Below are 12,615 nucleotides of genomic sequence, written 5' to 3'. Positions count from 1 at the left end.
CTGGTTTTCTCATTAGAGAATCCAAAAATGTATCTTTCATTTTGTGTACTATGCAAGTTGCATGTGTTTTGCAGAATATGTAATATATTTTGTGCATATTGTATAATTTTTATATTTGTGTATATATTTCTCACATGTTTTGTGCATATTTCTCGCATATACTGTACATGAATACATATTGATGTGAATGAAAGAAATGTCGACAAATGTATGTATCGAAGTTCCTGCAACTTCAGATAATGATAATGTCAATAATAAAATTGAGGTCTTACTCATAAAAAAAACAATTTTTAAGGTGACATGTATCAGACTAGATGGTTATTAATATACTTTAGCGATCTTTAAATAATAATTTGAAGGGATCTAGAACGGAATCTTGAAATTCTTGGAACGGGATTTTGAAACTCTTGAGATTTCTGAGAATGTTCGAGTTTCTTGAAAATACTCGGGATTTCTTAAAATGCGAGGATTCGAAAACGTGTCTTATTTTCTTGAATATGACCATAGTTTTAGATTTTTTATTTCTGTTATTGAAGTTCACTTTGCAAAATTTTCTGTTTTATTTGATATTTTATAACATTAAACGAAATTAATATACCAAAAAAGTAAGATACATATAGCTTTACTTTAAATTGTGTAAAATAACTAATTTCTCTACACTGAGATGTGTTGGTGTCTGACGTGTTGGTAATAGCTTGGTTCTTTTGATTGTAATGATATTTCCAGTTGTTGAAAACAGCTTTTTGCTAGTTGTTTGTGTACTAGGTACAGCGATGTAACGTTTTGCAACAACTGATAATAATAGGAAATCTATTTGAATTTTCCTTCCAACATTCTATAGTATTAGTATTCCTATCTACTATAGTTTCTTCGAAATATTCTTTTATATCTGTATCTCTATCTATGACAAAGGTGCCTGTTGTGCGTTTTGTATAAATTTTGTTATTATTATCAGTGACGAAAATTAGTGGTCTATTAGCGTGGTAGAACTTCTATGTACTCAAGCATTTCCGTAATATTTTTGTTTATATTTTGTGCAGTGTGTGATTGTCTGACGTGATGCAAATTAAGCATGAAATGATGCATATTAAAATCAGATGTAATATAGTGAATTGTTAATGACAAATAGCTCTAGATGTCCATCCATCAGTTGTAAAAGACAAAATAGTATGTAGAAATTTAATTGTTAAAGTTTTACAGAAAATTCTATAGTCAAAAGCAATATACAATAAAAAACGAAAGCTACTACCTTCATCAGTGTCAGTATATAGTTTGTCATCAATTTGTTTTTTCACGTCTTTATAGATATTTGGTATTTTTTCTCTGGAAAACGTTGAATGTGAAGGTATTTTATAAGCTGGTTCAGCAACATTGAGTAATGAACAGAAACCATCTTCTACGATGCTATATGGTTGCAGGTCAAGAACCATCATACGAGTAATGGCATCAGTTAGCTCTTGTGATCTCTTAGAATCCGTATCTACGTATGAGAAAGTCTTGGATTTACTTTTCTCTGCGACTATTTTACTTATTTGTGAATGTTTAAATTTTAAATGTCGGTGAAGGCCACTCATACTTCCATATTTCGTTTTCAATCCAGCACTACAATGGATACATTTAGCTTCTTGTTTGTCTATTTTTTCAAATTCTCCCCAAATAAAACTCGTATTTACACTCTTCCTTTGTGGGACATTTTGTGCACTACTTCTAACCGAATCAGTAACTTCATATTCATTGTGACTAGACATTTCACTTTATTTTTTACCGAACGAAATTTATGAATAACTAATGAAATAATGGAAATAGTGCGTATGGAATACATTTCAAATAGTGCATTGGTACCTTGTTTATTTACAAGTGATGGAAGAATTATTCCGAATTCTTAGAATTCATAGAATGAAAAAATCTTCGCTTCGAAATCAAGCATGGAAACAGAGAACGTTACGTTTACTGTTTTTGCAATGGCAACTGTACGCGTAACTTCTCTTTACATGATACTTTGAATAACGAAATTGTACATATAGGAGGCTCTGGTAGCATAGAGAAAGACTAAAAAACACTGTATCAAAAATCTCAAAGATTTGCTAGAAATTCGAACATTTTCGGAAATCCTGTAAGCATCGGGTTTCAGGTATTCCCGGAATCCTGCACATCACTAATAGTGGAATGTTTTAAAAAAAATGTGCCTTTATCTACAATATTTTTCGGTATAGGTAATTAATTTCCATTAATAATTTTCAAGATATTTCGGGTTTTAACTTCAGGTGATTCAGTCTGCATTTTACATACATGTTGCATATTTCAACATATTATATCTGCATAAACATCCGCAGTCTAGCTATTAGTATAAGAAATAAATAAAGTTGTAAGAAATTAAACCTATATTATACACTACAATCTTGTATTTTATTTTTCGATGTTTCGTTAAAATTGAAATATCCGATCTAATAACGATTTAAGAAAAATGATTCACTTAAAATTGAATCTTTTATTTATTGATGTAGGGCGCTTTCTTTAGAATCTAGAATCTAGAAATAATCATTTTCCACTTACTTCGATTCTGGATGATAATAGAACGCTGTGATGATAGCCCAGATAAATGTCATCACGACTGGACATCCCCAACCGATGAAGCGATACATTCGATAGTAGGAGGTTTCTTGAAACACTGTTACTGCGAGATCAAAAAGAGAAAAGAAAAAAAACAATCATTATAGGAATTTTGATAACTAAATGTAAAGCTGTCGGCGATGAGTGTCAAGAATTTTTAATCAGACTCGTCACGTGCAACGGTGCATGAAATTTCTAGGTACAGTAGGGTGAAAAACTAGGACAATTGCTGCAAGGGCGATGCAAAACGTTTAATTTTCGCATAATTAAGTGGTTTCGTACGTGCTCACGGGTGGATTCTTCAGTTCTCGGAATGGGATAGATATTATTTCAATGAATTTCGTATAAAACCGAATGAAAAACGCTGTACATTCTTGTTAAATTGTACTTAAGAAAATTGAATAAATTAATTAACTCTGTTTTTATCCGTCAATTCTTTCACTCTCTATGACCCGTAACACTGCCCATAATGATGGTGTTTCATAAAATATTAAAATAAATAATGTAAGGAATTACAAATAGATATGAAAAAAGATATAAAGGGTCTACAGGAAAAAGGGAGAATGTCAATTTTATCATTGGCTATGTTGCACTGCCCATTAAAATTTTGTTTTAAATTTTACAGTTATGAGAGATTGAGATTTATAGCGAAAAAATTAGGAATGTCAAAGATAAACAATGCAAGAAAGAGAAATATTTCAGGTTTCGCCAATAGTTCAAAGACCTACAAGTTTTCAACACACGTTGTGAAGAAAAAGTCCAAAAATTCTACTCTGAGCTTCTGAAGATGACGTTTGCATCGAAAGCTAAAAAACGAAAATACCAAGACGACGACTGAGATGACAATACCGCATTTCCAATCAGGGTTCAAAAACAGAATAGAAAAAAGTTACACAAGAAAAAATTATAAAAACAATTCTTTTCTGACATTTCACCTTTTTGCATATTCCCTCTTTTGCATACATATTGGAATAGTTCTCATTCTTTAGAAATTACTGTGTTACATATTACTTAAAATTATGAGTAACAGTTGAAATTGATAAATGTAGAATAAAATGAAAAATAAAATAATGCTTCATTTTGATACATGAAAAGACATAAAATTGTGACATTAAATTAAAAACTAAATTATCGTTTTCTGCGAAATGCTAAAATTTGATATTCTTTTCTTTTCCTGTAGACTCTGATAGGGTGCACAGCATTTAACGTAATCAACGTAGTTATCAATCTAGTATAATCAACGTCATATTACTTGAAACTACGGTTATTAACAGACTGTAGGTCTTTATGCATTTATGAGATATTTCAATGTGTAAAAAGTATAGAATACGTATAATATAAAAAATATATAAAATACAAGAAGTTATATATACTTTATATTATGTACAGAGTGAAAGAAACCGGTAATTGAATTCGACTTCTTTAATTTTATTTCATGGAAATAGGAATTTGTATAAAAGTTGGCAGTCAAGTAATCAATTATCTATTGAGTAGAATTTGAATTATTGATATTTTGAAACCTACCAGTAACCATATTATGCAGAAATAAACCCTCTATGAACATCCACATAAACATCGCAGTTTTGGTGTACTCCAGGAGAGCATAGCTGGCCTCACAAAGGACAGGCTACAAATAAAAGACAGCTTTTTCAAATAGACTTGAAATCTTGATTTTCACCTCTATTCTAAACCTTTTTCAGTTCTATAAGAGAGAACATCTCTTAATCTTAAAGTATATATTCAGCGAAACAAAGACTTTTTGAAAGACAGCTCATTTTTATAGAATTTTTGCTAACTTTAAAATCAAAATTAAAAGATGAAACATCTTTCGTATTTAAGGAAACGTATAAAATCCTGTAATGCAGCAGTAAAATAGAATTTTATAGGAAAAATGTGGATACTGGAAAATTTTGATTAATTTAAAAAGATCTGTACCTAATATTAGACGAGTAAAAATACTTACAGTGTTTCCAATACCCCGTTGAATTCCATATGGCTTCCTTCTGAGTATCTCTATGTCTATGTATACAGTTAATCTGATAAGAACCTGGACAACCATGGCCACAAAAAGATTCTTATGTATTCTGGTTCTGGTGTTCCTTAGGGACCTGAATTACATCAATCCTGATGAAAGATTACCTTGACAATTCTTTAATGTAATACTCCTCCCTTTTCTTTAATAACTTATTTCCAAGTAATTTATACAGGGTGTAAACAATATACATGGTAATATTTTAAAAGGTGATAGGGGAGTTCATATGAAATACAAATGTGACATTTTTTTCAAAAATAATGCTTTAATGTTAATATACCTACATGCTAAACTAACAATCAGAGGATTCCATAATTTTCAAACAAAAATAGTCTTAATACGTTTTGTTGTATCTTTTATGATTTAACTTTTACAAAACTTTAAAAATCCATTTGTTACAAACATCTTACAAGGGAAGATAGTATATTCACATTATAGTATTCACGAGGAAATTTACTATTTACTATTTTTTAATATACTTTTTAAACAAATTGATACTTTTAAAAACTGGTTATACAATAATTTTCGAGATATTAAGCCAAATATGTTTTCCGCCCCAACGTTCGGGGTGGTTTTCATCCATTTAACATGAGTTAGGGCCGATACAAAAAATACGTGTCGAATATTTTCGGCTACTCTACAATTCTACCAAGTTTCATCAAAATCGGAGATTTACACATGGCGATATTCTCTTGTTAGATTTTTCTAGAATTTATAGAATCCTCCGATTTGACTTAGCAAATAAATAAATGACCTTTAAAACATTTTTATTGTAAAATTAAGACAGTTCGGACAGTACTTATATCATAGGACACTTTGTGTTCCGTTTGAGCTTTTCTACCACGTTCTAAAATACTATTACGTGTATTATATACACTCTGCATAATTTGTTTGCTAATAAAGTGATGTCTCTATGCATACAATAAAGTTTATCACTATCTCAATCATAATTAACACTTAAAACCTTGGTTTATAATTTACTGATTCTGATAAAGAGAAAAGTAATACTTATTTGACAAGGTACAAATTTAATGTAATACTCACCTAAACCTACAGAATATGGCAAGTGAAGCGAGTAATGCTACCAAAGAGATGCTTAGACCAACAAATTCTAATGTACGAGTTCTCTCAACTATGTCCATCTTCATCTGGAAAAGAAAAAAGATGAATATTAATACTTCTACATTTCTTTTCTCGTTTCAATTCAGCATTGAAACTCTATCCCTTCTTTAGCCTCTTAAGCATCTTCGTACATCATTCTGGTTAGATGATACATCCGAAATAATTTTTCAATAGTTATAATTAGCCTGTAGACTTTTATGTACTCTTGGCAATTTTAAATATGTAAAGTTATAGAATACAAATGATATTTAACAATATATAAAATATGAAAAGCAAAGTGCAAATTATGGTATTTGAAAGATGAACAAAACATTGATTTAGGATCTATTTCTTTAATTATGTTTATGAAAATGTGAAATAGCATAAAAATCTGCAGTCTAATAATCATCATTTAGTTTAATCTCTTGAATTATTTATTGGGTCTCATACTTAAAGAGTTTCTTCTCTAATTAATAAAACAAAACATTCGTATTATAACTTCATCCGTTCTCCATTGTACATGACGATTTATAAATGCATATTTATACTTCAGGGGTAAATCTATACAAGTTATATCAACATATGTCCTACATACCTCTATGAATGATTAAAGAAAATGTTTGAAGTGTTTGTCCAGTACTTTATTACACTATTGCACGCTTTAGCATTAAGTTTTGCACTCACTTATATTTTTCAAGCAGTTACAAATCGATTTTGTATTCTTACTCACAGTTCGTCTAGATTGTTCACTTGTGTTGAGTACACAAATCATACAAATGTAGTTTTCGTAACTGAATCGATTATAAGTGATCACAGAAGTAAAAACTGAACTGGTTGAGCTCAGAAGATTGTGGTGGCTATGCGGTGGATTTACCTCACCCTATCCATCGGTTTGCGGTGTTGCTGAGGAATGTTCCTATTGTACGAAGGATATTGGTCTGGGTTCCGTTGCGGTGGATTTGGTGTCGCCATCCTTACAACCATGATGGTCATGTGAAGTCTTCCGTACTTATCCCAATGATTGTGGTATAGGATAAGGATTAATTTGTCCACGCTTGGGAGATTGGTGGTGGTTTGTCTCAACATCTCCGGAATAGGCGAAAGCCTCATCGATAAAAGATACACGTATTGCTATAGAAAGACCATTACTGTGACACTTACTGTGTGAAGGATATGATATCCAGGGGTATATCATGCAGTAGTTCCTGAAAGTTTTTTTTTTTTTTTTTTTTTATTTAATTTTTAATGTTGCATCTACCCTTAAGGGTCATTAGCAACCACGGTTGATATACATGGCTTTGGCTTAAATTTGGTTTAGTAAGTTAACATGTTTCAAAAAATTTATAACATCGGAGCATGATTTTTCATTTTTGATCGCTTCTTTGAGATTTACGCAGATTTGGTACAGATTCCGTTCACGTTGGTATTTTTGGCAGGAAGTGATGATATGTTCCATCGAGATTTTGGTGTTGCAAATGGTGCACAGTGGTTGGTCTTCTTTTTTGAGCAAGAAGGAATGCGTGAAGTTTGTATGACCAATTCTTAGCCTTGTGATGACTACTTGGTGTTTCCTGTCGAAAGATAATGCTGGACTTGTTTCGTGGATATTTTTTCTGATGTTGTGGATATTTGTGTTCCGAGAATTTATCCAGGTGTCATTCCAATTTTCTTTGAGAATTTTATTTAAGAATCTTAGGAATTCTTTGTGGTGTATTGGTATATTTAAAACATTTGGCGAGTTCGCAGCCTCTGTAGCTATTTCGTCTGCTCTTTCATTCCTCCGAATTCCAACGTGGGCTGGAATCCAGCCGAGTAGGATTTCCGATGCTTGATTGTTTACTATTATATTGTTGTATTCCTCAGTAATTTGCTTAATAATTGGATTTTTGGAGTTTTTATCTAGAGCTGATAGGGTACTTTTGGAGTCTGTGTAGATAGTATACCTTCCTTCTCTATTATTTATTTTTTTTATGAGTTCCAGTGCTTTTAAGACTGCATAAGCCTCACAGGAGAAGATTGAGTAGTAGTTTGGAAGTTTGAGCCCGATTTCCTTTTCTGGAGTTATTATTGCGCAGCTAGCACTTGACTGTGATTTTGAGCCATCCGTGTATATAGCTGAGTAATTTGAGAAACGACTAGCGGTTTCTAGAAATGATGATTTCAGGATTTCTTGACTATCATGTTTTTTAGATACGATATCCCTTACGTTGATTTGAGCCGGCGTCTTCAGTAACCACGGTGGAGTAGTATACTCTTCAAGTTGGAAGGTTTCGTTCCTGAAAGTTGTCCGTTAGAAAATCAAGATAAACAGTTCTATTTAGTCGAGCTAGAAGAAGTTTTATCCCAAACAGACTGGACCCCTTTAATTCCTCACTATACTTTAACAGAAAATTGATATTGGTGCCTTGCATTGACTGCAAGCTTGAATTAGATATTGACATATAAAGCGGACACTTCAAACATTTTTTTTAACCATCCATAACTCGAAAACTAAGGTACATAAGACATCTGTTCATATGACGTTTTATGCTATTTTAGTGCGCAGATTCACTCCCTGAAAAATGTCAATACATTTATGAACCACTCTGTACATTACCCACGCAATTCAGTTCGCTCGAATAAATTATCCATCAAAGGATCCTTTTACTATCTGGAGTAATGTATAAGTGATTATGAAATATGGTAGCCTTTCGTCCTCTCATGAGCAGAATGTACTAACAAACTTAAGTTCTGTGCCTGACGTTACTCCAACACTTACGTTACCCTCGATGGCGTTAGTGTAAACTTTCCCATGTAGCCGGAGCATTTCTGGTGTGAGGCAAGTAGTATAGTTCGCCCAACCGTGAGGTGAATCCTCGTTGCTGGTGCCATTCTGGCCCTCCCAGCGGCCGTTGTAACCGCACTTCTTCTCCACGGATTCTGTGTGAACAAACAGTAATACCTGAGAAACCTTATCTAAACACCTCTTACCATACACCCTAACTTTGAAAAGTAGCGTTATTCACAATGTATTCAGGCGTTATATTCACCTAAGGGCCTGCAGGAAACTTACTTAAGTTCGAGAATTCTTTAAAAAAAGCTATCACTGAAAATGACGTCAAATATATTTTCACTAAAAGATACATCCCTTAACTATATTATTTTAAATTTTCATAAAGAAATTTCATTAATTAAAGGACATAATGCCATTGATAGCACTAGCACTAGCTTGATGTCCACTAGCAAACGCTTGAAGAAAACACGTCTCCTATCGACGGCAGTATATCTTCTTTAGTTAATATTTCTTCACAGTAATTAAGGATAAAACAGCTAACAGATATATTTTTTAGTGGAAGAACATTTGGCATCATTTCATCTAGTAGCTTTTTTCCTAAATTTACGAAGTCATGTTTCCTAAGATCGACGTTACACTTTTGTATCCAATATTCAACAATATTTAAACAGGATTTTTAATGAAAGGAGAATTGTACGAGGATTGGAACAATGCCATGGCCTCCTCAGTCTTTTGATTTGAAGACATTGGATTTTTTTCGTGGAGATTTCTTAAAAAGTATAGTGCATGCTTCAACAATCAATGACATCGAAGAATTAGAGACAAGAAAGGTAGAAAGGTAGAAATGGTAAGATAATCCATTGGTTTTGTATAGAACAATATTTTCCGAAGTGAACCAGCCACCTACTTTATCCATAATAAACGATTATTTATAACATCGACATTATTAATTTTTCAATCCATATTTATTAAGATTCTTTTGTCATGTGACAAACAATATCTATGGTAAGAGTTATGAATTCTTTTTTTATCATGCTATATAGAGACAGAATAGTTCCTTTATATTATGTATTTGTTTGATTTGCATGCATCGATATTAAAAATTATAAATATTCTTAGTTTACAGCTAACTTAAACTAAATGAAATTAAATTAGAATAAATTAATCTAAAATTAAATTAGAATAAATATAAAGTGGTAATTGTTATGCATTTTCAATAAACAAGAAAATGTTTTCTACGTTATACATAATTTAAACTTGGCAGACGAAAGAAATGCTTATCCAATTGATTATAGCTAAATATATCAGCTTATTCGGCCACAATCACATAGTCGGATAACATGGACTTTCATTATTTGGCCAAATCGGTCACACCTATTAATCGGTGTCTGTAGCCGTGACAAAAGTGGGATTAAGTGCCGTCTCAACTGTCAATTTACCAGCCGTACACAGTATGTGCTGATGACTTGTTTGACGAGTACATATTTGTACATACCAATTCATTCAATATAAGTACCTACAGCACCTTTGGTAGAATTATAATATGCAATTATTCTTGGTTTTAAGTCTTTATTAGAAAGGTTTCGAAAACTTGTATTACGAATTCAAAGTCAGGTGATACTTGTAATATATTTTGTGTTCAGCTAAACAATAGGTAATACCATTATAGTTTTGAATTACCTCTAAATAAGAACTGTTATACGTTTAAGTTGTAAATACGAGGTCGAGTCAATAATCACCTGTAATTTAGCTATCATTTTTATTTTAATAAAAATAGAAAATTGGCATTAGCATAATTTTTCGGCATAGTCCCTTCGCATTTTAACGCATTTGGTCCATCGTTCAAAACAGTAACACACTAACAAATTATCTGTCAATGAACATTTCTCATTGAAGAACTGAGAATTTCAAAGTGTTTTCTTATAACAGGATTGCCAATCTATGGGAAACAATAAGTAATTGCAAACAATAAACACAACGAACAGCAAGAAAATTTTTTGTTTGGGTCAAATTTATTCAAAGAAATCTTCAAATGTTATTTAAATAGTAACAAGAAAATTATTTAATACAAGTAACACATAACTATTTTTTAGACTAATTATTCAAGTAAGGTAACTTTTATTAAGTAAAACTACTCTTTATGACAATATTGTGTATTTAATAAATAATTTTCTTCTAAACTCATAAATACTTTTTTGTTTCCCCTCGAAAACATATTTTTCGAGTTGTGTCACTTTCGTGATACATGTGCGATATATGTACGTATCTCTTGTTTAATACATTCTTCAAATAGTCTCGATAAAAGTCATTAAATTTCATGTATATAAATCTGCTATTTTGTCAAGAAGTTATTTAATGCTAAAGTTTAATTCGGGAACAAACCGAGCTGAACAGTGCACAAACTTAAAGAAGCAAGGCTGAACACGTTTTGACTACTAGACAAAAAATGTTTCCTACATTGTGTTTTTACCCACTATCCAGTTAAACTGTTAGTTTGTAGAAAAATTCATGCTACTATATATTATGCTATTACAAAGAAATCCCTTTTTCAATCGGGCCTCTTACACTCTTACCGAAAAAACAATATTTACTTACTAGAAGTTCGTTGCGATTTCTACTGTTTCTACTTCCTTTTTTTTTAATTACTTCAATTTTCTGTCAGTACATATGTAGATACAATACTCGAAGGAGTCAGATTTATTGTTTCACTTTAACTAAGAAATGACCAGGACCTAATTAAGGTTTACTGAGACTCAGAGTTCAGCAACGATTGATGACCCTCTTGATAGTATGCTAGAATATTCCCTAGATACTTTTTGAGGGGATTTTATAATATAAAATATAAAGGATAGCTATTTTCAATTCATGGTCCAAAGCAGATTCGATCTTGTAAAAAAAAGTTCGATCAAGTGTGACTTTTGAAGAAAAACACTTATAGAAATTTATTTTAATAGATATACATATGTAACAATGAAATCCTTTACAGGGGCATGGCCAGGGTTAAAGTTCTCCTTTCCTCCTTTTCTCATCTCGGTCTGGTAATGACTTAGGCCCACTACACGAATGATATTTTAACGCATGATTTCATTGTGATCATATATTTTCTTTGTTTTTCCAATTGCAAACAACGAAGACAGACATATGATCGCAACGAGATCGTGCGTCAAAATATCGCTCGTATGAATTGGACCTTACACGTACGTAATATCTTTAAATGTGGAATTTTAAAAAGAGAGAATAGTTAGGAATTATATAAATATGAGTCCCTTGAAAAAATAAATTGTCGTCTTTTACAAACACTTTAAGTTTATATATGTAGATTTTAAGCCATATGATAATTAAAAAGGAGAAATGAATTTCATCTGTTTGTAGAACCTGGCTATGAAAATACTGAACTCTGGAGTTAGTCGAATTCGTTCGATTCCTGGAACAGTTTTAGGCTAGAAACTAATGATTTCAAATGTAATAATAGAGCCTCTCAACGTTAAATAAATACATAGGAACGGAACACTCGGATAAGTTGATTGGAACTGGAGAACTGCAACGAGATCAAATTAAAGTTGAACTTCTTGGAATCTTTTTCAAATTTCTTTTAAAATCGGCCTGTTATTCTTTGTTTAAACTTCGTTATTATTTCAACAGAAGCAAATGATGAAAAAACATTCTCTTTTACGGTTACAGGGAAATTCAGTATCATCGAACTTTCCAAACACTTTGTTTTTATGCAGTAGAAAATATTTATGAGTTTCAATGGACATCGATGGAACAACAGATAGTATTACCATGAAATTCATGAACAGAGTAAACAGGAATTAATGAATTCCTTCCGATATGAATCTCAATTACACTACAGCGACCTAAATTGGTGTTCACCGATACTGGAAAGCGATTTTTTAAAAATTTACGAAAATAAGTAGAAGTTTTCAGATTTTAAAATAGAAAATGGGAATTCAAGTTTCTGTCAAAGCAATTTTGTTGAATGTGGGTAGAATCTCTTGGGTTCGCCTTCTTTGGTGTCGAACATCATTTACTTAGAACTCAATCAGGAGGTAGGAGTATCCCAAGTTACTGTTATTTAATCAGTCTTAAAATTATACAA

The 12,615-nt window shown here is 31.8% G+C and overlaps 1 protein-coding gene across 3 annotated transcripts in view; it reads right to left on the bottom strand.

Annotated features, from left to right (window-relative positions):
- The window catches only part of Pdfr (Pigment-dispersing factor receptor), an 84,150-nt gene that overhangs the window by 50,161 nt on the left and 21,374 nt on the right, over positions 1 to 12,615 (bottom strand). For all 3 annotated transcript variants that reach the window (XR_013002249.1, XM_076381610.1, XM_076381609.1), the window contains exons 3-7: positions 8,502 to 8,662; positions 5,687 to 5,790; positions 4,574 to 4,718; positions 4,135 to 4,237; positions 2,554 to 2,674 (exon numbers count right to left, since the gene is read on the bottom strand). Coding sequence is in view for 2 of the 3 variants with exons in the window: in XM_076381610.1 (XP_076237725.1) it covers positions 2,554 to 2,674; positions 4,135 to 4,237; positions 4,574 to 4,718; positions 5,687 to 5,790; positions 8,502 to 8,662 (634 nt within the window). In the remaining variant the exon portion in view is untranslated. The remainder of the gene's footprint in view (positions 1 to 2,553; positions 2,675 to 4,134; positions 4,238 to 4,573; positions 4,719 to 5,686; positions 5,791 to 8,501; positions 8,663 to 12,615) is intronic.

This window comes from Calliopsis andreniformis, chromosome 6 (genome assembly GCF_051401765.1).
Source record: "Calliopsis andreniformis isolate RMS-2024a chromosome 6, iyCalAndr_principal, whole genome shotgun sequence".
Classification (NCBI taxonomy): Eukaryota; Metazoa; Arthropoda; class Insecta; order Hymenoptera; family Andrenidae; genus Calliopsis; species Calliopsis andreniformis.
Note: the sequence above shows the minus strand (reverse complement) of the source record. Positions and strands in the feature narration are given on the sequence as shown.